General features: G+C 46.4%; 1 protein-coding gene across 1 annotated transcript; it reads left to right on the top strand.

The window, feature by feature from the left end:
• Positions 1–19,968: 19,968 nt before the first annotated feature.
• Positions 19,969–24,122, top strand: LOC109783633 (3-ketoacyl-CoA synthase 1). The gene has a single exon (XM_020342225.4). The coding sequence runs from the start codon at positions 22,276–22,278 to the stop codon at positions 23,893–23,895; it is 1,620 nt and encodes a 539-aa protein (XP_020197814.1). The 5' UTR covers positions 19,969–22,275; the 3' UTR covers positions 23,896–24,122.
• The last annotated feature ends 2,178 nt before the right edge of the window (positions 24,123–26,300 follow it).

Consider the following 26,300-nt stretch of genomic DNA (forward strand, 5'->3'; position numbering starts at 1 on the left):
ATATCTTGAAAGAAAAAAAAAACCTCTTGTGCAATACTGTTTGGCTTAATACCCTAAGTGGTTTTAGACCTCTCTGCAGTAGTATCGCATTGTCAATTTATTTACGAAGTTGTAAATATGATTTAGTTCTTATTAACTTTTCTTGTTCAGTGTGCTATGCTACCGTATGTCCGTATCACAAATATGAGAGCATCTACAGCCGGGAGCCTCAAACCCGTCTCATAGGCCCGGGCGGGCCGCCCGATCACTATCCGGTCACGATTTTTTTAACCCTGACAACCCCCTCAAATGGCCCTCAAACGCCCGGGTTGACCGGCACCCCTCATATCCAGCCCAAATATGGAGCAGATATGGGGCGGCCGGGCGCGCCCGCCACGTCGGACCCGACAGCCCGACTCCACCCCAAATTGCACCAAATCCACCCCCAAGACTAGCCGGATTCATTTGCTATCTCCTCCCTTCTTCCTTCTTCACGCCGTCAGTCTCGCGCTCCGCTGTCGCGCGTGCTCTGCAGTCGTTCCCAGGCTTCGTGCCGCCAGCTCCGGAAGAGCAATCCTCTCTCCCATCCTCGCCACGGGAGACGTCATCGCCGACCCGGATGCCACCGTGATACGTCCAGCAACCCTCTGGCTCCGCCTTGCGCATCATGTGTTCGACCCAATGTCCGAACGGATTTTTTGTGTGTGATTTTGTTAGGGAAAACGATGGATTCCGATGCTTCGTCGGACGAGGAGTATGGACCGACGGAGCTTGACCAAATGATTCAAGATGAGTTCTTTGATTTGTCGGATTCAGACGAAGAAGTGGACATGATTATGCTCATGAGCATGCAAGAGGAAATGGGCCGGCAAGTGGAGCATATTCTCAACTTCAAGGGCTCAATCAAAGGGAGAAGAGTGATCAACCGAGATAGGGTGTCCGGAGCAAAACTACTGCACAAGGACTAATTTGCTCCCAAACCTACTTTCCCGGATGATCCATGGTTTCGTCACCGTTTCGCATGCGAAAACCATTGCTTTTGCGCATTGTGGAGGGAGTGGAGGCACACGACGCCTACTTCAAGCTCACAAGGGATTGTTGCGGCCAACTCTCTTTCTCGGCCAAGCAGAAGTGCACGACTTCTCTAAGGATGCTTGCACTTGGTACTGCTGCAGATGCCGTTGGTGAGATGGTCAGCATGGGGGAGAGCACGTGCTTGAAGACTACTGTGAAGTTTACCCCTGCCATGGTGGAGGTGTTTGGACCTGAGTATCTCAGAGAACCAAATGCTCAGGACACAGAGAAGTTGTTGGCTATTGGAGAGGCAAGGGGGTTCACTAGTAGGAAAAGGGGCTTTTACCCCGGTTGGTAAGGGCCTTTTGTCCCGGTTTTCAAACCGGGACTAAAGGGTCGTTACTAAAGCCCTAACCCTTTAGTCCCGGTTCTTACACGAACCGGGACAGAAGGTCCTCCACGTGGCCGCTGCAGCCAGCCCAAGCAGGGGGGCCTTTGGTCCCGGTTGGTGCCACCAACCGGGACCAATAGGCAGGGCCTTTTGTCCCGGTTGGTGTCACCAACCGGGACCAATAGGCATCCACGCGTCAGCATTTCAGCGGCTGGGGTTTTTGTTTTTTTGAAAGGGGGGGGGGAGGGGGTTGGGGGGTTAATTTAGGTGTTTCATATATTGTGTTAGCTAGCTAATTAATAGAGAGAAGTGTCCTCTCTTATCTCTGTGCTTGGTCGACGCTACGTACTATATACGTATGGAGAGGACTAGACACGCTAGCTAGTAAGCAAATGAAGGAAACAGAAGATCGTCATGAACATATGCATACAGAGAGAAGTGATATCGACCACCTCTCCTTCTCCGAGAGATTGGTCGAACAACAAGTTCTCGTATATCTATCTAACACTACCGGCTACATATATACAATAATTATCTCTTACAATATAATCTCCTAATTAAATTGTAAGAACACAGGGTCCACATAGTATTCTCCGTTTTCAGCGATCACGTGGTCAAGGAAGAATGCCACCAATTCCCCTTGAATTGCTCACATACGATCTTCTGCTAGGAGTTCATCCCGCATCCGAAACATCTAATTTGAAGAAGGGGGTCAATACATATATATATGAATAAATGAAACTCGACACAAATGATGGTAATAAAATAAAATTGTGAATATTATTGCTTACGCACTTCATATTGTTCGTCAGAGTAGCCCCACTCACAGGTCGTGTGGCGGATAGACTCGCAAACGTAGTATCCACAGAAATCATTTCCTTGTTCCTGCCACAACCACTTTACAAGAAATAGAGGTCAATCTAACTGATAAGCAAGCATGCTAAATGGTATTGATGAAACTAGCGCTTGAATCACTAGGAGATGTGCGGAACATGCTACTATAGTACTTACTTTCGGGTGTCTAAATTGCAGCTTCTTCGGCAGTCCCGGAGCTTTTGTGGTGAATTTTCTCCAAACCCTGCCAGACAAAGAAAACAATTACTTGATACGAGAAAATGAACAAAGTTGCTGATATGGTGGATAATGATCGATTTAACTTACTTCTCGAGCATTTGAGTCATGTCTGCATAGTCCTGGGGATCTTTTCGTCTCGAGTCTAAGACGGTTACTACTCCCTGCTCAAGCTTAATCTCTAGGAGAATATAGTGGAAGCTGGGCATGCATGCAGAAGTCATCAATTACATTACCATAACCTGGACTAATAAGGGAAACCGAATATGCACAAGACAGTAACACTCACTTGAAGTTGTAAGGAAAGAGTATTATATCTTTGTTTTGATTTAATACCAACGATCGTAGCAAGTTGGCCTCGGCTTCTTTGGCATGTTTTTCAACCGTATATGCATCTATGAGATTTGTGTTAATGAACCCAATATCACCGATTTGTCTTTTCTTCAATTCGGCGATCTTCAATCTGCATAATATAGTGAGGATAATTATAAATACATGCAATGAAAGAGCTGACCTATATAGAGAGACTTAATGACAGAAGTAGTACTACTTACAGACGGTAGCAAGTGATCGTTGATTTATCGAGGGCCTTTTGATTGAAAAACTGGAAGAACTCCTCAAATGGAACATTCAGCAGTTCAATTCCAACGAGGTCATGCTCCGGTTTAACTCTCAGCGTCAAAGTATTCATCCCATCAGACTCTCTGCAGGTTTTCATGTACCAATCATGTAATCTTCGCATCATCGTTGTTAGAGATCTTTCATCTTTGACGAGAGGCTTCCCGTAATGGTATTTGTGTTCGTCCACCTCCATGATTTCATAATGTACATCGTCGGGCAGGTAATCTCCAAGATTGCTATAACTGGCCACCATCCTCGGATCATTAGCGACGATGTCTTTAGACACCTTGAGCGGGGGGCACGATTAGTTCGCTTGTTCGCCGAGCTGGGCAATTTTTTTCCCAGCTCGTCATTCTTTTAACCTTTGATCACTGACAGTAGTTCCCGACCGCTCCGCTTCGACAAATGTCTTTGCAATAATGCGCTCATAGTTGCCTTTTGGCGGAGACTTTGGTGGTTTTGTCAGGGCATCCAGAGTGCGCTTCGCTTTCACCGGATCTACCTTCTCCTTCGGAGGTGGATGTTTCTTTGCTTTCACCCCTTCAAAGAAGTTCTTCACTTCGGCTCGCACGATCTTCGCGTTCTCCTCCTCGGTCCTCTCGTATGGTAACTTCTCTGGAGTCTTCAGAGAAGGACCGAATCTGTATTTCCTCCCGCCTCTGGCAGCTGTACTGCTAGACGCCGGTAGATCAGACGGAGCGGCTGCAGCTGTCTTCTTTCCTTGCTTACGAGGCGGAGGAGAAGGACTACGACGCGCCGGAGCAGCCGGAGCGGCGGCGGGTCTCTTCCGCCCTTGCTGACGAGGCAGAGAAGGAGGAGGCTGGCTGCTCTGGCACGCCGGCGCAGGCGGAGAAGGAGGCGGAGTGCCGCCACGTGCCAGAGAAGGAAGCTGAGTGCCTTGATCACTCGCCGGAGGAGGAGGCGGAGGAGGAGGCGGAGTGTCGCCACGCGCCGGAGAAGGAGGCTGAGTGCCCTGATCACTCGCCAGAGGAGGCGGCGGCGGCGGAGTGCCCTTACTCGCCGGAGGCGTCCAGTTCGGAAGGTTAATGAGCTCCTTCCGCCATAGGCACGGAGTCTTCAGAGCTAAACCCAGCCGAGTCTCCCCTTCACCGGTAGGGTGGTCAAGCTGGAGGTCCTCAAATCCCTCCGTTATTTCATCCACCATCACCCTAGCATATCCTTCTGGAATCGGCCGGCAGTGGTAGGTTGCGCCGGGTTCAGGAGGTAAAACAGAGCCAACAGCCGCCTTGACTTTGAAGTTCTGCTATTCCGCCATAAGGTGGCAATGTTGAGACTCTGTGATAGCATCCACGGGGTAGCTAGCAGGAGCCGTCAAGACATGCTCCGGCTGAAGCAGCTCGGTGGAAGCCATGCTGCTTCTCCGCTGAGATGGCGGGGTAGCTTCGGGGGTAGTTTCGGCATGTCGATTGCCGTCTCGTTCCTCTAGCGCTTGAACCCTTTCATGCAGCTTCTGAATTTGGGTCTGCTCCATTTTTTTCCTCCTCTCCTCGCTTTTGTAACCGCCTGCGTCCGGAAAACCAGCCTTCCACGGAACGGAGCCTGGCGTGCCTCGTGTCCGTCCAGGGTGCTCAGGATTCCCGAGGGCCATTGTGAGCTCGCCGTTCTCTCTCTCTCTCTGGAACGAACGTCCCTTCCTGCGCTGCATCGATATATTGCTGAATCTTCTTGACTGGTATTCTCAAAAGCTCGTTCGTCCAAACGCACCTCCCTGATACAGGGTCCAAGGTTCCGCCAGCCCCGAAGAACCAAGTCCGGCAACGGTCTGTCCAGTTCATTGTCTGTGGTTCGATCCCTTTTTCAAGCAGATCATTCTCAGCCTTGGCCCACTTAGGCCGGGCTTTGAGGTAGCCACCTGACCCCGTGCGATGGTGAAGCTTCTTCTTCGCAGCATTCTTCTTGTTTGTCGCTGACATCTTCTTACTCTTTTCCGATGTCTTGTGGGCCACAAATGCGGGCCAGTGATCTCTGATCTTCTCATACCGGCCGATGAATTCTGGTGTCTCTTCTTTGTCGACAAACGTTTTCAGCTCATTCTTCCACCTCCTGAATAGGTCTGCCATCTTCTTAAGAGCATGAGACTTGATTAATTGCTCTTTAACTGGCTTCTCCGGATCCTCCTCTGGCGGTAGGGTGAAATTTGCCTTCAGCTTAGTCCAAAGATCATCTTTCTGCATATCATTGACATAAGACACCTCAGGGTCTTCCTTCTTAGGCTTATACCATTGGTGGATGCTGATCGGGATCTTGTCCCTAACTAGAAGCCCGCACTGAGCAGCAAATGCATCCTTTGTCCGGATGGGTTCAATCGGTTGGCCGTCGCGCGCGATTGCTGTGATCTCAAACCTTTCATCCGAGCGCAACTTTCTCTTCGGGCCTCGTCTCTTTACCGAAGTTGTGCTCGATCCGGAGGGCTAGAAAAAAGAAGAAAGACGAGTGTTAATTAATATGTGTACATACCAAAACAATGAATGCATCAATTAGCTAGTCAGCACAGGCTTAACTAATATATTTACCTGGCCGGACTCTGCTCGGTCACCGGAGCCGTCACCACGGGCTCCTTCTTGCACCAGCATTGGGTCACCGGAGCCATCATAATCATGTCTTTCCTCCTCCACTCTTCGATCACCGTAGCCTGCTTCTTCACCCTATTCTTCCAGACCATCATTGTCATTAAGATACGACAAGATATCACCTCCGGCTAAGATTATGTGCCCCAACACCTCTTCTGCTTGCTCGTCTTGTCCGTGCTCCATTGTTTCTGCAAATATTACAACATGGCAATTATTACACAAACATGACAGCAGGTGGATATATTAGTGCAAACGTAGACCTAGCTTATTCTGGGTTTGGGGTGCCCTCGGCAACGCTTCAAGGGTAGGGGCGCGGCGGGAGGGGGTAGGAGACCGACATCGTTTTTTTCTAGGGTTTGGGTGTCCTCGACAGTTTTGGTCGAGCGAGAGGGCCGGGGGGTGCTCCCGTGGTATAAGTTATCACGGTCGAGAGGGGGTATAAATATCGACCGTCCATCATGTCGAACTTATCTGGGAGGGAGTTATATATATCGACAACGACGACATACATACATGGGAAAATAATGTTATCGGGGAGGGGGTATATATGTCGACCCCCCCCCCACGTGTTGAAGTTATCGGGACGGGGTTATATCGACAACGACGACATACGTACATGGGAAAATAATATTATCGGGGAGGGGGTATATCGACCCCCCCTCGTGTTGAAGTTATCGGGAGAGGGGTATATCGACGACGACAGACCCGATAAAACATAAGAAAACGAAGAAGAAATAAAAAGAGGAGAAGAAGAAAGGAATAGAGGAGAAGATCGAAGAAAAAAAGAGGAGAAGAAGAAAGGAATAGAGGAGAGAAGAAGAAAAAATACTCTTCTATTCCTTTCTTCTTCTCCTCTTATTTTTCTTCTTTTTTCCTCTTCTTATTTATTTCTCCTCTTCTTCCTCTCCTCTTCTTCTCCTTTCTTCCTCTTCTTATTTTCCTTTTTCCTCTCCTTCTTTTTCTTCTTCTTCCTTTCCTAGCTAGATATATAAAACTTTTCTAAAAATGTAACTTTTGCATATATAAAACTTTTCCATGGATCATCATTTCTCATATATATCCATCTATAGCCACATACATATATAAATGGAAAAAATGCTATGAACAAAAATACATATATACTTGGTAAATATTCTATGAACACCGTTTCTCATATATATCAATGCATACATCCATGGATCATCATTGCTCATATATCCATAGTCATATATAAAAACTTTCTGTATATGAACAAAAAAACATTTTTTGACATATTTAGCACATTCTAAATTTTCCTAACTCTTTTACAACCACAAAAATTACTCCAACTTCATGACAGTACCCACACTCCATTTCACCAAAAACCTTCCGATCCATAGTTCAAAATTTTCAAATTTCATTCAAATGAAATTTGAACCAGATTCAAATTCCTTGCTGAAAACCTATTCTAAACCAATCCAAAAATTCTGAAATTTTGCCATCACCTTTGTCTTGCATCAGTACCTCACCACAAAAAATATCATAAATTCTAAAAATGCCCAAAGCCATCTAGGATTTGATCAAACACCCTCTATATGCACTGTTCATATCTGTAAAAAAAATTCAGAAATTTCAGAAAATTGGACGGCGTCTTGCTGCTGCTCCACTCCTTCTCCTCTCCTCTCCTTCTCCTCTCCTTCTGCTCTTCAATGCGTCGGGGCCGGCGGCGACCATGGAGCAGGGGCGGCAGAGAGCAAGGGGCACTCGGGCGCAAGAGCGGCGCTCGATCGGGACCATGGGAAAGGGGGGCTCACTTCGAGGGGGGCGGCGATGGCAGGAGTCCGGCGACGAGGACGGCGGGCTCGGGGCGGCACGCGGTGACGGGGACGGCGATCTCGGGACGGCAGGCGGCGACAGGGACGTGGAGGGGTGGGCTCGGGGAGGCACGCGGCGACGGGGACGACGAGGACGACGGGCTCAGGGATGCCGGCGACGAGGACGGCGCCGGCTCGGGGAGGCGACGGCGTTGGCGGCGGCGTAGACGGCGAGGTGGAGCAGCCTAATGGCGGGGGGGAGGCAACTGGCGATGAAAACTGAAAATTTTCACAAGTGTTTGTTATATAGTCCAAGCATTAGTCTCGGTTCGTGGCACCAACCGGGACTAATGCCCCCTTTAGTCCCGGTTGGTGGCACCAACCGGGACCAAAGGCCTCTTTTCAGCAGCCCAAAGGGCGGGAAGCGGCGGCCTTTGGTCCCGATGTGTGGTACCAACCGGGACTAAAGGGGGGCATTGGTCCCGGTTGGTGCCACGAACCGGGACCAAAGGGGGGGCATTGGTCCCGGTTGGTGCCACCAACCGGGACCAATGGCCTTGCACAGCGGCGTGGTGGTGGGAGTTTAGTCCCACCTCGCTAGCTGAGAGAGAGTCGCACCTGTTTATAAGGTGCGGTGCGCCTGAGCTGTCGAGCTCCTCTCTAAAGCAGGCTTACGGGCCTAACCTCTCTATACATGCCTGTGGGCCTACTGGGCCTTCTGCGGGCCTGAATCCTGGCCCATGGATGGGTTTCTAGTCGTATTCAGGCCGTGGTGGCCCAGTAGGTGGCATAATTTTTATTTTTGGCCAGTTTTTTTGTTTTCTTTTTTGCTTTATTTATTTTGTTTTGTTTCTACTTACAACAAAAAACTTATTTATTTTATTTTATTTTGTTTCTAATTACTTATTTATTTTACTTTATGATAATTCTTTTTGCTATTAAAGTTTCTAACAAAAAAAGTTCTTTATGAAAATTATTTTTTGCTTTCAATGATTTTGAACAGAAAATCCTTCGATAATTTTAGTTGCATCAATTTTATATAATTTTAGTTTCAATAATACTAGAGGTTGCTTATAATGTTTTGAACAGAAAATACTTTGATAATTTTAGTTTCATAAATTTTATTTATATTATTAAAGTTTATTTTATTTTGTTTCTACTTATATATTTTATTAAATTTTATATTATTTTGTTTCTAATTACTTATTTATTTTATTTGTTATTTTTCATGCACCATTTTTCATGCATTTACTGATTATTTTGAGCTATAAGACCCTAAAATTGAAAAGCATTTCAAATGAACTCTGAAAAGGTTGAAAGTTGGCATGGTATCATCATTTCATCCACATAGCATGTGCAAGAAAGTTGAGAGGGTTACGGCAAAAACTGGATGCACTTCGTGTACAAAACGGACAATCTCTTTCGAAGTATCAGGATTTCATACGGAAACACGTCTGTTACAAAGGGATTTCATTTTTTAAAACTTATTTGAACTCCTGACTTTTTGTGTGTTCAAAATGCACCATTCAAAGCCACATCATCAATTTTCAACCCTTTCTGACTTTATTAGTTATTTTTCATGCATTTACTAATTATTTTGAGCTATAAGACCCTAAAATTGAAAAGCATTTCAAATGAACTCTGAAAAGGTTGAAAGTTGGCATGGTATCATCATGTCATCCACATAGCATGTGCAAGAAAGTTGAGAGGGTTACGGAAAAAAACTAGATGCACTTCGTGTACAAAACGGACAATGGTATCATACTCGTCTATTACAAAGTTGGCATGGTATCATCATAATAGTTGCGGGAGAAAGTCTTCACTTTTTCTTCGCTTGTGTCATTTGCTTATTGCGCCGTAACCATGGATAATCTTCATCGTTTATCAGGATGCTTGGGTCAGCCTTGACTTTGAAGGGAGGAATTTCATGAAACTTTTGATAATCTTCAGACATGTCTGTCTTGCCCTCCACTCCCACAATGTCCCTTTTTCCTGAAAGAACTATGTGGCGCTTTGGCTCATCGTATGATGTATTCGCTTCTTTATCTTTTCTTTTTCTCGGTCTGATAGACATGTCCTTCACATAGATAACCTGTGCCACATCATTGGCTAGGATGAACGGTTCGTCAGTGTACCCAAGATTGTTCAGATCCACTGTTGTCATTCCGTACTGTGGGTCTACCTGTGCCCCGCCTCCTGATAGATTGACCCATTTGCACTTAAACAAAGGGACCTTAAAATCATGTCCGTGGTCAAGTTCTCATATGTCCATTATGTAACCATAATATGTGTCCTTTCCCCTCTCGGTTGCTGCATCAAAACGGACACCGCTGTTTTGGTTGGTGCTCTTTTGATCTTGGGCGATCGTGTAAAATGTATTCCCATTTATCTCGTATCCTTTGTAAGTCAATACAGTCGAAGATGGCCCCCTGGAAAACGAGTACAACTCATCACAAACAGTGGTGTCACCTCTGAGACGTGTTTCCAACCAACCGCTGAAAGTCCTGATGTGTTCACATGTAATCCAGTCATCACACTGCTCCGGGTGTTTGGAGCGCAGACTGTTCTTGTGTTCATCAACATACGGGGTCACCAAGGTAGAGTTCTGTAGAACTGTGTAGTGTGCTTGAGACCAAGAATATCCGTCCCTGCATATTACTGAGTCCCCTCCAAGCGTGCCTTTTCCAGTCAGTCTCCCCTCATTCCGCGATTTAGGGAGACCTATCTTCTTAAGGCAAGGAATGAAGTCAACACAAAACCCAATGACATCCTCTGTTTGATGGCCCATGGAGATGCTTCCTTCTGGCCTAGCGCGGTTACGGACATATTTCTTTAGGACTCCCATGAACCTCTCAAAGGGGAACATATTGTGTAGAAATACGGGCCCCAGAATGACAATCTCGTCGACTAGATGAACTAGGACGTGCGTCATGATATTGAAGAAGGATGGTGGGAACACCAGCTCGAAACTGACAAGACATTGCGCCACATCACTCCTTAGCCTTGGTATGATTTCTGGATCGATCACCTTCTGAGAGATTGCATTGAGGAATGCACATAGCTTCACAATGGCTAATCGGACGTTTTCCGGTAGAAGCCCCCTCAATGCAACCGGAAGCAGTTGCGTCATAATCACGTGGCAGTCATGAGACTTTAGGTTCTGGAACTTTTTCTCTGGCATATTTATTATTCCCTTTATATTCGACGAGAAGCCAGTCGGGACCTTCATACTGAGCAGGCATTCAAAGAAGATTTCTTTCTCTTCTTTCGTAAGAGCATAGCTGGCAGGACCTTCATACTGCTTCGGAGGCATGCCGTCTTTTTCGTGCAAACGTTGCAGGTCCTCCCGTGCCTCAGGTGTATCTTTTGTCTTCCCATACACGCCCAAGAAGCCTAGCAGGTTCACGCAAAGGTTCTTCGTCACGTGCATCACATCGATTGAAGAGCGGACCTCTAGCTCTTTCCAGTAGGGTAGGTCCCAAAATATAGACTTCTTCTTCCACATGGGTGCGTGTCCCTCAGCGTCATTCGGAACAGCTAGTCCGCCGGGACCCTTTCCAAAGATTACGTGTAAATCATTGACCATAGCAAGTAGGTGATCACCGGTACGCATGGCGGGCTTCTTCCGGTGATCTGCCTCGCCTTTGAAATGCTTGCCTTTCTTTCGACATTGATGGTTGGTCGGAAGAAATCGACGATGGCCCAGGTACACATTCTTCATGCATTTGTCCAGGTATATACTTTCAGTGTCATCTAAATAGTGCGCGAATGCGTGGTATCCCTTGTTTGTCTGTCCTGAAAGGTGACTGAGAGCGGGCCAATCGTTGATGGTTACAAACAGCAACGCGTGCAGGTTAAATTCCTCCTGTTTGTGCTCATCCCACGTACGTACACCGTTTCCATTCCACAGCTGTAAAAGTTCTTCAACTAATGGCCTTAGGTACACATCAATGTCGTTGCCGGGTTGCTTAGGGCCTTGGATGAGAACTGGCATCATAATGAACTTCCGCTTCATGCACATCCAAGGAGGAAGGTTATACATACATAGAGTCACGGGCCAGGTGCTGTGATTGCTGCTCTGCTCCCCGAAAGGATTGATGCCATCCATGCTTAAACCAAACCATACGTTCCTTGGGTCAGCTGCAAACTCAGCCCAGTACTTTCTCTCGATTTTTCTCCACTGCGACCCGTCAGCGGGTGCTCTCAACTTCCCGTCTTTCTTACGGTCCTCACCGTGCCATCGCATCAACTTGGCATGCTCTTCGTTTCTGAACAGACGTTTCAACCGTGGTATTATAGGAGCATACCACATCACCTTCGCAGGAACCCTCTTCCTGGGGGGATCGCCGTCAATATCACCAGGGTCATCTCGTCTGATCTTATACCGTAATGCACCGCATATCGGGCATGCGTTCAGATCCTTGTACGCACCGCGGTAGAGGATGCAGTCATTAGGGCATGCATGTATCTTCTGCACCTCCAATCCTAGAGGGCATACGACCTTCTTTGCTGCATATGTACTGTCGGGCAATTCATTATCCTTTGGAAGCTTCTTCTTCAATATTTTCAATAGCTTCTCAAATCCTTTGTCAGGCACAGCATTCTCTGCCTTCCACTGCAGCAATTCCAGTACGGTACCGAGCTTTGTGTTGCCATCTTCGCAATTGGGGTACAACCCTTTTTTGTGATCCTCTAACATGCGATCGAACTTCAGCTTCTCCTTTTGACTTTCGCATTGCGTCCTTGCATCGACAATGACCCGGCGGAGATCATCATCATCGGGCACTGGTTCCTCTTGATCTTCAATAGCTTCCCCCCTTGCAGCATCATTGGGCACATCGTCTGGTTCCTCTTGATCTTCAGCAGCTTCCCCCGTTGCAGCATCACCGTATTCAAGGGGCACATAGTTGTCATCGTCCTCTTCTTCTTCGCCGTCTTCCATCATAACCCCTATTTCTCCGTGCCTCGTCCAAACATTATAGTGTGGCATGAAACCCTTGTAAAGCAGGTGGGTGTGAAGGATTTTCCGGTCAGAGTAAGACTTCGTATTCCCACATATAGGGCATGGACAACACATAAAACCATTCTGCTTGTTTGCCTCAGCCACTTCGAGAAAATCCTGGACGCCCTTAATGTACTCGGAGGTGTGTCTGTCACCGTACATCCATTGCCAGTTCATCTACGTGCATTATATATAATTAAGTGTGTCAAAAACCATTACAGAACATCATGAATAGATAATTAAGTGACCAAATTAATAGAAGTTCATCATCACATTAAAACCAAAGTACATACATAGTTCTCATCTAACAACATATATATAGCTCTCCAGAGCATCTAATTAATTAAACCATACATTGAAACTATGTAAAACATTTCAATGCGAAAACAAATGCGATCATAATCGCAACCAAGGTAACAATTGATCCAACGGCATAATGATACCAAGCCTCGGTATGAATGGCATTTTTCTAATCTTTCTAATCTTCAAGCGCATTGCATCCATCTTGATCTTGTGATCATCGACGACATCCGCAACATGCAACTCCAATATCATCTTCTCCTCCTCAAATTTTTTTATTTTTTCCTTCAAGTAATTGTTTTCTTCTTCAACTAAATTTAACCTCTCGACAATAGGGTCGGTTGGAATTTCTGGTTCAACCACCTCCTAGATAAATAAAATCTATGTCACGTTGGTCGGCATATTTGTCATAAACAATAAATGAACCAAATAGTTATAAAAAGATAATATATACCACATCCGAATCATAGACAGGATGAGGGCCGACGGGGGCGGATACCAAAACCATCGCACTATGTAATAAGAAGGAATAATAAAAGTAACAAAATTAGACAAGTATCTATCTAAAGTAAGAATTTTTTCTTTCAGAAAGAAGATAAGAACAAGAGGCTCACCACGGTGGTGCTGGCGACGAGATCGGCGCGGGCGATCGACGGCGGTGAAGACGGGGACGGGACGTGACGGACCGCTAAACCTAGACAAATCTCGGGGAAAATGGAGCTCGGAGGTCGAGTTTCGAGAGGAGAAAGATTAACTAGTGTGGCTCAGACATTTCATCGAACACCTCATGTGCATAGGCGGTGAGCTAGAGCACCCAAATGCCCTCCCCTCGCCGGCCAGAAAAAACAGAGCACTGCGGAGTGCTCTGCTGTGGCGATGGGGTATATATAGGCAACTCATTGGTCCCGGTTCATGGCACCAACCGGGACTAAAGGGGGTGGCATTGGTCCCGGTTGGTGCCACGAACCGGGCCTAACCATTCTCTTTTTGCCTGTGGGGCCTACTGGGCCTTCTGCGGGCCTGAATCCTGGCCCATGGATGGGTTTCAAGTCGTATTCAGGCCGTGGTGGCCCAGTAGGTGGCATAATTTTTCCCCTGTTTTTTGTTTTCTCTTTTGCTTTATTTATTTTGTTTTGTTTCTACTTACAACAAAAAACTTATTTATTTTATTCCATTTTGTTTCTAATTACTTATGCATTTTACTTTCTTTATTTTATTTTTATTTATTTTACTGCTGCTATTTTTTTTATTTTACTGCTGCTATTTTTATTTATTTTATTAAGGTTTATTTATTTTATTTACTATAGTTTATTTTATTTTATTTTATTAAGGTTTATTTATTTATATTTATTTTATTTACTATAAAAATGAACATAGATGCGCCTATAGAGAAAATTCAACCTAAATTCATAATAAATTTCTATGAAATTCAAACAAATTTACTGTGAATTTAGGTCAAATTCCCTGTATAAGGGCATCTATTTTCACTTTGAGAGGAGTTCAACAAGGCAGAGAGGGACGGGCTTATAAACCGGTGTGAGCGCCCTTCGGTTGGCGAGGTGGGACTAAACTCTGACCGCTACTAGGACCAACCCTTTAGTCCCGGTTTGTGGTATGAACCGGGACTAAAGGGTGAGCCTCTGGTCCCGGTTCAAGCCATCAACCGGGACCAATGGTGGTGGGCCAGGAGCGAGGCCCATTGGTCCCGGTTTGTCCCACCAACCGGGACCAAAGGGGCCGGACGAACCGGGACCAATGCCCCCACGAGGCCCGGCAGGCCCCTGGCCGCACGAACTGGGACCAATGCTCACATTTGTCCCGGTTCGTGACTGAACCGAGACTAATGTGAATATTGCCCTGTGACCAAAGCCCAGTTTTCTACTAGTGGTTTCCAGGAATGCTTGGATCAACGGTTGCATGCATTGGCAATGGAAGAACTGCCTCAAAGGTTTGCAGGGAATGTATCAAGGTCACACCAGAGAGGCCACCATCATAATAGAAGCGGTGGTATCACATGACTTATGGATTTGGCATGCTTTCTTTGGAATGCCGGGTTCTCATAACGACATCAACATGCTTCAACAATCTCCGGTGCTTAGGAGGTTTTGAAATGGGGAATCACCGCCGTGTAACTACACCGTCAACGGCCGAGAGTACAACATGGTATACTATCTTGCCAATGGTATATATCCTCAGTGGGCGGCATTTGTGAAGACCATATCCGAACCGCATGGCAATAAACAGAGCCACTCTGCAACAATGCAGGAAGCGGCTAGGAAGGATGTGGAGAGGGCATTTGGTGTGCTTGATGCTCGTTGGGGAATCGTGCAGAGCGCTGCAATGGTGTGGGAATCAGAAACTTTGTGGCAGTTGATGACATGTTGTGTTATTCTACACAATATGATTGTCGAGGATGAGGGTGATAGTGTAGCCCAAACCCATGATTTCGAAGCACCTGGAGAACAAGTTGAAATCCTGGAAGATCAAGATGCGGCTCAGCTTATGAAATTCCTGCACATGCATCAGAATCTTCGAGATCAGCAGGTGCACATGCAGCTACTCAATGATCTTGTGGAGCACATGTGGACCCACAATGGTAACCAAGGAGTCAATGCTTGAGTTTGGCACTTAAAATAAATTTTATGTAAACACTATTTTATGCTTCGTGCTAACATTTGCTATTTACGTGCGACATTGGCTTGTATGATCGATATGCATGGATTTGAGAGTCCGGATTTGAGATATGTGGATGCTGGGAGGAAAATATGACCAGCACATGCTACTTTTTCTTGTCGATTTATTGGTTTTGGAAATATGGAAATCAGCTAGCGGGAGATTTGAAAAGGTTGCAGCAACAAGTTTACCGCACAAACCAGGAAAAAGGTTTCCGCTTCTCCCCTACTACCTGCTTGGTTTAGTTTCTCCTCTCGACTTTACTCCTCTTCTGAACTTAAATTCAGTTAACATCCCATCAATATCCTGATAAAAAAACCTCTTGTTTTAAAAAAAACCTCTTGTGCAATACTGTTTGGATTAATACCCTAAGCGGTTTTAGACCTCTCTGGAGTAGTATAGCATTGTCACTTTATTTACAAAGTTGTGAATATGATTTAGTTCTTATTATTTTTTCTTGTTCAGTGTGCTATGCTACCGTATCACAAATATGATAGCCATACTTGAGTAGTTGGCAATGCATGGTACTCATGATATTCTCACTCCGGGGGAACTTGCGAAATTTTCATGATGTGAACGGTGATTTTGCTCATGTAGCATTCATGTTGCTGCGGTTTTTTCTATCCGGACCGTCATTATCCCATGATGTTATATAAACAACTTTATACTAGAGGGTATTCTTAGAAGTGTGATCATAAGTAAATTGGTGATGTGTGCGGCGACCTTTGCTAGCCGTACACTTGACAAGAGTGACACGATGATGATTTTTGAATAGGTTCAGTCGCCTTGATAGAGTGCGACCTAGTCCTACGTTAGTAAGGCCTTGAGTATGATGGACAGTTGCAGGTTCCAAGTCGTAACATGACTAGTCGAAACCCTCTACCAAACTTCCGATCGAGGTCAATCTGAGTTTGGATGCGGCTCTTCGAGGCTCGACCCTTGAGGTCTTGGGAGTATGCTCCGATATCCCTATTGTCCATCTGAGTCACGCTGCTGCTCCTTTGAACTCAACCCTAGAGCGTCTTGGGAGCAAACTCTGAGATCTCAAGTGCTCTTCCCTTGAGTTTATTCAAGTGAGAGTGGGTGAGTTACATGCCCATCGTAGACCTTGTATAGGTGAGGGTGCTTTGACAAATGATCAATGCTACCCATGTGGAGTGGTACGTAGGAGGGGTGCGGTAAAGCTTTGCCCCATGATTTCATGAAGATTAGTGAAGAGATGGTGGTGTCCATAGTCCACCATGGTGCACCACTACCCTTCATCCATGCATGAATGGACCTTTGGCTAGTTGGGCCTTATTTAATCTTGGGCTTCTTTGTTTCTTAACTTCATTGTTGATTTTGGCCTCTCATTTTTCCTTCTCCTTTTATTGTTGACCACGGCAACTTGCTTGGACTTTTGTTGATTCCCTTGGACGTTCTTGACTTTTGTTGACCACCTTGGACCTTGTTGATCAGCTTGGACTTTTTTTTACTAGGCATACATGACTAGTGGGATCCCCATACACAATTATTTACTTTTTCCCAATAGGAGTGCCCTTGAGCCAGAGTCATAAAGATCACCACCTATGAGTGTGGGTCAATTGTTGCTTGTGACAAGGGATTCTAGGTATAGTCTGGAATTTGCAGGTTGGTGTTGAATTATCTTCTTTTTCTTGATCTTCTCAGAAGGCAGTGTGCAACTTGCTCCATCTATTGGAACAGAGGGTTGGATTTGCTCCTTGCGCCGAACAAAAGGTTAGGTCTTGGCCCATGTGCCAGAGTGAAGGATTGGACTTGCCCCTCGTGCTAGAGGCAGTGGCGGAGCTTGCCCAAAAAAGTTGAGCGGGCTAAATGGGCCAGGCTATAAGGAATTACTATTAGCTGCCATTCTACAACCCATGGGCTTGCTATATTGTGAGAAGAATGTGCTGAGTCGGGCGGGCCAAGGCCCATTTGGCCTTGACTAAGCTCCGCCAGTGGCTAGAGGGGAGGGTAGAGAAAAGATCCCGGTGTGAATTGTGAATGAATAGGTCTCGGGTAGGTATGTTTCTTCAAATTCTTAGGATTTCGATATGTTCCCACACATTTTTTTGTTTTTTTTTGTGCATCATGTTGTTTTCCAAAGTGATACAACAATTTCCGCAAAATAAATTGTTTTTTTGGAGCAACTTTATTGAAAATTTGACCACTTGGGGAAATACCTTTCTACCTTTTTTGAAAGTTCATGGAGCTAACTATTAATTTCCTTTAAGAACGGGCCTCTTAAGGAAATACCTATTTGTCGCTCATTGCAACAAAAATGTTGGACAATCGCCCATGTAGCGATTTCGATTGTTTCACGAGCTTTTCTATGTTTTCTCTTTATCTCGTTTTCTCCGTTTTTTGTTACGTATCTACCGTTTTCGTCGATTTTTTAGGTTTTTTGTTTCATTATCGAGTTTTCCTTTTTTTTCTCTTCTTCCTTTTTTCTATTACTTCTTTATTTTGTACTTTATTTTGCCCTTATATCCTTTCCATTGGTAAAATATATTTTATTGTGGGTAAAAACAAAGTTTCAAATTATGTGATGACCATCTTCAATACACAATGAACATTTTTTTAATTGCAATGAACGAGGTTTAAAAAAATGTTTTAATGTAATTTAAGAAAAATCACATATGATTTAAAAATATGTTCCTATATTTTTTATAGATCTTTAGAATTATTGACAAAGGTTCATGGATTTTAATTAAAAAATCATGATTTAAAAAATGGTTGGGAATTCCAAAATTGTTCACAGATTAAAAAGTATTCATAAATTTGTAAAAATGATTAGGAATCTAAAGATAATATTTACAAATAATAAGAAAATACATATTAGAAAAATGTTCACAATTTGTTTAGTAATACTCATAAATTTTAAAAATATCCAGGGTGTTCATGACATTTAAAAGTATTCACGAACTTTTAAGCAAGTTCATAATCTTTGAAAATGTTCACTTGTGGGAAAACCCGAGGAAACAGAAAAAATGTTATAACCCAATCAAAACTGGAAGAAAACGAGAGAAGAAAATCAAAAAGAAAACAACAGTTGCAGTACGTCATCCCGTACTATAAATAAACGGAAGCAACGAATTGTTTTCCCCAATTGCATGTGCCCCTTTGGTTGAGCGTCATATTTGGGATGGCTCGGCTTGGGATGCATCGGGGTCGAGGGCACCGCTTGGTGCCAGGCTGTAAGTGGGAGAACCGTTTGTGGAGGATTGTCGGGTCCAACTTCAGGTATGAGCGGCATGTGCATGACTCTTTTATGTCCCACGCGTCGGTGTAATACAGAAATGATACATGTCGCTTGTTTTGCGCAATAAGCCTTCTTTTGGTTTAGAGGAATTGTGTAGGAATTCTGTACGATGGGATTTTATAGGAATTTTTTTTTTACCGCTCTTTGGTTTGTAGAATAGAATCATATTCCTACGGAGAAATTCTTCCTATCCTCCACATTTCATAGAAAAATAAATATTAGTCTAGACTCAATGAAAAAAAAATCATATGATGTGAGCCAAAGGATATCTCTTTTTCTATTCCTGTTCATAGGATTTGAGATGTATGGCATCTTTCTGCAAGTTTCCTATTTTTATGATATTCCTACCCTATGAACCAAAAAAGGCCTAATAGTGTGTCGCCTAAAACTGTACTGCATGGGCCAACCCAGTAGGGGTAGGTCGGTGCGGCTTTTCTTGCCAATGGATTACTTGTAGTTTTACATATTTCCTTTGTCGTGCTTTTTTGTAGGGATGGCAATGGATGGGATATGGGTGGGTACAACCTCCTTCTACCCAAACCCATACCCACATAAAATTTCTATATCCACAAACTTCAATACCCATGGGCTTAAATTGGCACACATGCCCATACCCATTGGGTATCCTATAAATGGGTATCCAATGGGTAAATATATAAGATATAATATTTTAAAAGGTAGAAAAATGAGTTGGGAATTCAAGTGATGAGGGACGAGCAGTATAGCACTAACGCAGGCTCCTCCGATGGGTGGCCTCTGGGAGGCATCCAGGGAGTATGATCAACGGTTGGTGGAAGCCCGGGGCAGTGGGAGGCAGTGGTGGGAATGGGGAATCGTTGGATCGGGAGTTGGACATGTATCCAGTAGTAAAGAGTCAAGATTTTATCTTTTCGAGGAGTCACATAGGAGGTAGGAGGAGTGGCGGCCAGGTGATTACGAGCCTATGAGCTATGGTAGGTTTAAGGAATACGAGATTTAGGGTGGGCCATAGGGGTTGGATGTTGACCCCACGTGTCATAGGAGTTATTTGCATTAATTAAGTTTTTCTAGGTATCCATTGGTTACCCATGGCCAAAATTTCATACCCACATCCTACCCATATATCTTACTGGTATGCATGGATACCCATTATCCGTGGGTACAAAATCTCTCCAAGTCTTGCCCATGCCCATTCTTTTCCAGTAGGGTACATGCGGGTACACTTACCCATGTGCAAAATTACCATCCCATTTTTTGCTATTTTCATATTTGATGTTACTTCTCTGGCTTTTAGTTTTATTTAGCGTATTTTTCTTTTATTTTTTGCTATTTTCAAGGTATTTTTCTTTTACTTCTTATTTTCTACATTCTTTTCATTTTACCGATAGTTTCTAGTTAGTATGTTGTTTTTTAGTTACACTTTTTTCAAAATAAGAATGAATATTTCAAATTTCACGAACACTTTTCAAAATTTAATGAACAATGTTTTTCAAATACTTGAATATTTTATGATAATGCATGAATACCTTTTTAATGTATGCATATTTCTTACTAATATGTAAGCATGTTTTGAAAATATGTGAATACTTTTTCAAACTATATGAACATGTTTAAATGCACGAGCATTTTTAAAAGCATGAACTTTTTAAAATAACTTTTGAAATGAAACTTTATAAATATTTAATATCTTTTAAAGTAAATGTGAAAAGAAGTAACAAAAGGAAAGAGGAAAAAGAAAAAAGGAATAAAAGCAGCCAACTTTTGCTAATGGGCCGACCTAATATATAAGTTAGCGGGCGGTGTGGTGTTATTGGACGTTATAAGCGTCCTATGATAGCCCTAGTGCTGGTACGCTGTGCGTTGTTGGGGACTTGGTCAATTGCCTTTTGTGGTTGGCGAGTGAGTGAATTTATTCTAAAAACATGTCAATATGTAAGTAACACCCCGCCTTTTCTCAAATCCAAATTTCACATCAAATAAAAATTAAGGACGACAACATCACAAAAAAAATATTCTTTATACTCCTAGGGTTCCCTCCCGTCACCGCGCAGGGGTCGCAAGGAAGGGATGGGGTGTTTGTCTGTACTCCTGCTGATGCACCCCATGCAATGAAAGCTAAGGACGGCATCATCCCCCCAAAAAAGAAAAAGAACCACCGACCCAACATAACTTAACCTTGGGACCTGCCATGCAGGCATGACTGAACATAATGGAAGTAACTTAGACTAGTAACATGCATTACTACCTTCATAGTGAGTAGTAATATATGTGTGATGTCATGCAACATCTTATTTATTAAGTTGTATACTCATTTTGTCTTGATACGTGTGGTGTTACGGTAACATATTGTGTTATCACAAGCTTACCGTTTCTTATCAATTACTTGCCACAACATCTATTTTACTTAAATATATATATGATGTTACCACTATGGCCAGTCGAGGAAGGGACAAGACAATGGAAACACAAACCTCTAGTTTGAGCAGCTAATTTGATCATTCATGCAGGTCTCAGTCTGACTGATCCATCCAACCACCAAATATACCACCACCCTCCGCAAGCTGCAATTACTCGGGCTATATGTCGATGCAAAACGTTTTCGGTATTTATATACCGGAATAGACCGAATGAGCGCATGTGGCGCAGCAGCTGGCCATCGGAAGCGCTGGGAAGAACCTGTCACGCAGCTCGCTCAACCAACACGAGCTTCTTTTCTTCGCGGCGCATGCGGATGTGGTTTTAAATTAAAAAGGAGAAAGCTAGGTCAACCGAATGAATTGATGAGCGCGATCGAACGAGCAAAGAGGCAACAGTGCGTCCGCGTGTGACGTGCCCGTCGTCGTCCTCCCCGGCCGGCCGCACCGTTGGATCGCTCGAGGCTGCCGCTGCCGCTGCCGCTACGACGCCGCCCGTGTACTAGTAGTACTGTACGCGTCGTCTACCTGTGCGTGCCTCCTTAATTCCGAGTGGTTGAGCGCCCCGGGTAACCACCGCCATTAATAGGCCACCCTCCCTACCTGTCTACTACCCGTCTCTCTCCTCCCTCTCTTTCTTTCTCCGGTTCGCTTACTGCGGGTCCCACCCCCTGACGCCTCTTCTCCTCCGGGTCAATCCATGACTCCATGAGCAACGTAACAGTAACACTTTTGGATTAGAATGGCGTGGTCGATACGTACAGCCCCGTCGTCACCTGGAGTTGTACTGGTATACTACCAAGTTTGGGTACGGGTAGTTTTCATCAGAAGAAAAAAGAGTTTGGGTGCAGGTACAGGCCGGACTGTAGTCGTGGCACGTAGTAGCAGTATTATGCTGGGTTTCCGTTTCGGACTAAGCGCGCGCGTTTTCCCGCCGTCGCCGGTACGTACACCGATGTGGAATACGGGTCGGCCGAAGCTTCCGTGTGCGCCTTGCAGTTTGGGCGCCTATAAGTTTGACTGCCCCGGCAGCTGCAGAGGCCACAAGTTTGTTCCTGGAGGCCACCGTCGCCGTCTGGTTGTACGCGCACCCTATATATACCGAGCCGCCCGCCGAGGCCAACTCACGCTTCCGGTTCCGGCGCCTCGGTCCAACTCACACCAAAGGCGACACGCGACTACGCACGTACGTCCGCCTCGAGATCCATGGAGTCTGCGCCGGCGGCGGCCTTCATGGAGCGGGAGCGCCTCACGGCGGAGGTGACCTTCTCCGGGGACGCGCAGGCGGCGTCGCCCGAGGGCGCCGAGCGGCTGCCCAGCATCATCATCAAGATCCGGCGTCGCCTCCCGGACTTCGCCCGCTCCGTCAACCTCAAGTACGTCAAGCTCGGGCTCCGGCACGGCGGCAGCCTCACGTCCTACCTGCCGATGCTGTGCGTGCCGGTGCTCGCCGCGGCCGCCTACTCCTTCGTCCGCCTCGACGTCATCTACCTCTCCATCGACCTGCTCAGCTGCGTCGCCTGGCTCGGCACCGCCATGCTGCTCCTCACCGTCTACTACTTCAAGAGGCCTCGCCCGGTGTACCTCGTCGAGTTCGCGTGCTACAAGCCGGAGGACCAGAACAAGATCACCAAGGAGGCCTTCCTCGACATGACCGAGAGCACCGGGTGCTTCAATCAGGAGACGCTCGCGTTCCAGACCAAGATCACCACCCGCTCCGCGCTCGGCGACGAGACGTACCTGCCCTCCGGCGTCCAGGCGCGCCCGCCGAGGCTCAACATGGCCGAGGCGCGGCTGGAGGCCGAGGCGGTCATGTTCGGCTGCCTGGACGCTCTGTTCGCGTCCACCGGGATCGACCCGCGCCGCGACGTGCGCATCCTCATAGTCAACTGCAGCCTCTTCAACCCGACGCCGTCTCTGGCGTCCATGATCATCCACCATTACAAGATGCGCGAGGACGTCAAGTCGTTCAACCTGGGCGGCATGGGGTGCAGCGCCGGCCTCATCGCCATCGACCTCGCCAAGGACATGCTCCAGGCCAACCCCAACTCGTACGCGGTTGTGCTCAGCACCGAGAACATCACCCTCAACTGGTACTTCGGGAACGACCGCTCCATGCTGCTCTCCAACTGCATCTTCCGCATGGGCGGCGCGGCGGCTCTGCTCTCGAACCGGGGCGCGGACGCCGGGCGCGCCAAGTACCGCCTCCTCCACACGGTCCGGACGCACAAGGGCGCCACGGACGAGTGCTTCAAGTGCGTGTACCAGCGCGAGGACGACGTGGGCAAGGTGGGCGTGTCGTTGGCGCGGGAGCTCATGACGGTGGCCGGCGACGCGCTCAAGACCAACATCACCACGCTGGGGCCCCTGGTGCTGCCCCTGAGCGAGCAGCTCAAGTTCCTCAAGTCGCTGATGATGCGCCGGGTGTTCCGCGCCAAGGGCGTGCGGCCCTACATCCCCAACTTCCGGCGCGCGTTCGAGCACTTCTGCGTGCACGCCGGCGGGCGCGCGGTGCTGGAGGAGGTGCAGCGCAGCCTGAGCCTGGAGGACAAGGACATGGAGCCGAGCAGGTGCGCCCTGCACCGGTTCGGCAACACGAGCAGCAGCTCGCTGTGGTACGAGCTGGCCTACGCCGAGGCCAAGGGCCGGGTGAAGCGCGGCAACCGCGTCTGGCAGATCGGGTTCGGGTCCGGGTTCAAGTGCAACAGCGCGGTGTGGCGCGCGCTCCGCGACGTGCCGGCCGTGTCGGCGCCGGGGCCGGAGGAGAAGGCCTGCAACCCGTGGGTGGACTGCGTCGCCAAGTACCCGCCCAAGGCGTACGTCTGATGATCATTACGCCGCTGCATGACTCTACACGAAGATTACATGATTCTTTTCTCCCCACAGTAAACACACGCGCGGTGGGGAGATTATATACTGCTACTATACTTTTTCTGCATTTCGTTTCCCGTAGGTGGCTGTACTTCAGGTCCCAGTGCCATTGTTTTCAGCTTTTGTACTTCAAGTGTGAATTATAAACGACAATATATACGACGAGGTTTCATTCGAGCTTATGATTGTATGATCTGTTCCTGGATTAGATTGCTGCTCCGGCGCTCGGGCCCCGTTTCGTCCGTAACGTATGGATTGTGTTCGCGGTCTCATCACGTGAGCCTCCCAAAACATGTTGTCGCGTTTCTCTTCTGGTCGGCTAACGGCCCTGGTTTCCTTGGCCCTCGGTTCAGTTTCTTCCTTGATCTGAACGAGCTGCCCACGCCTGCCGCGTGTGCCTAACCAAGGAAGAGTCTCGACATGCATGCTCATTGGTGTAACGTGCAAAGTAGTATATGATGATGAGCGATACTTGGGTCTGTTTGAGCACGACTTCTCTTTGGCCCCCGTGGAAAATAGTATCCAGTTCGGGGCATGCTTGATTAATGTTGGTATGGTGGTTCGGTGTTGGATTGACTTACCAATCCATGCAGTTGAAGGTCGTTCATCAGCAAATTAATTGCGGCGTCCATCGGTCTATTTTGCATGGCCATCACTCAACGCTCCTCTGACTTTCTGCATTCATAGCTGTATGCAACGGTCGAAAACTCGAAAGCGTACGGGTGTACTCCTGCTCTGATTTACGGGAATTTTGTTTTAATTTCTTTTGTCAAAAACTTGCAATCTATCCATCAAATATCACGAAGGTGCAAAGAACACCATAAATAAAATAAATTGCATCGATATTGTAGATCACCTAGCAACGGGTACAAGCACTAGAGCAAACCAGACCATCTAGCAACGAGCATATCGGAGCCGGAGCAAGCCAAACACCATAATAAGTAAAATAAATTACATCCATATCTGTAGACTATCTATCAACGAGTATAAGCACTAGAGCAAGTCAAAGAAGCGTTGTTGTCATCGCTCTTCCCATATCGGAGCCGGACAAATCTTATTGTTCGGGAAGTCATCATGCTAAAGCCCCAAAGGACCAACGCACCAGAATAGCAGTCGTTGCGCCGATGAAGAATAGTAGATTAGACGGATGCAACCTGTAGACACACGTGTATAGACGAATGACGACCGGATGCAAGTAGATCCACCGAAGATAAACGTCCGATCGAAACCTACAAAATCCACCGAAGACATACCTCCACGCGCCCTTCAGTGACGCTAGACACACCACTGGGATGGGGAGAACCTTATTCCATCTTCAAAAGGCTGCCACTGACTCGCCTTTCTGAACAGGACACAAACTCTAGATTTTTTTTTAAAAAAATACGTCGACAAAGTCACGTGCACAAAGACTTTTTGACTATCGTCGACAAGGTCAGGCCGACTTCGGTATGGGAGCAGAAACAACGGCACATCATCGGCTCGTTCTGGTGGCGATAATGGTTGTGCGATGGTTGATAGACCTTGATGTAAGTATGTCTGAGATGTTTTGTACTTTTGGTCAATTTTTATAATAGATTTGATCATTTTCGTGAAAAAACATAAGTTATCTCAGGTATTTGGAAAAGATACGGATGAACTAAATTGGACACGGTCCCAACATCGTTGCCCTGCTTTTTTTATTACAACAAAAAATTGGTTTCCATGGTACATGCACACATGATTGACGTACAAATGAAGCATTGGCGCATCGCGCCGTTTTGAATGCGACGATCCAAACAGAGCCATTGTAGCCTGGTACACTCAGTTGGGTGGTGTCTTTTCCATTTAATCTACAAGCAGCTAAGCAAATATAGTACTCCTTGACAGCGTAGCTCCACCAATCGGCCATAAACCCCCATTATACTTAATCGCATTCAAGAGGATGGCTAAAGGAAAAATGACATGCAAGACAAGCTAATCTTCAAAGGGATACCGTGACAAGAAAGGCCGGGAAATTTCAAAGCGGCCAGGCAAGAGCCGCGAGAAAGTGACCAAACAACCCTCAACCCCCAACCATCTACTTTAGGAATCAATATGAACACACGAGAACGTTGGAAAAAAAATCAGAAAATGGCCGGGGGCCGGGGCCAAGCCAAACCGGGAGTCCAACCCAGTCCAACCATTCAATTCTGACCGCGCCGCGGCACCGGATGGCCTGGAGACCTCAGAGGACCGCATTGATTGGGCGGGCACTTTCCTGACGCCTGACTAGTTGAATTCTGACGGTGACGATGAGGTGATGATGGGCGGCAGCAGCAGACGGCTGCGGACTCGGTACAGGACATGGCACTGCGTACCAGCATACGGTTACAATCTAGAGC

Source organism: Aegilops tauschii, chromosome 4 (assembly GCF_002575655.3).
Source record: "Aegilops tauschii subsp. strangulata cultivar AL8/78 chromosome 4, Aet v6.0, whole genome shotgun sequence".
In the NCBI taxonomy this organism is placed as follows: domain Eukaryota; kingdom Viridiplantae; phylum Streptophyta; class Magnoliopsida; order Poales; family Poaceae; genus Aegilops; species Aegilops tauschii.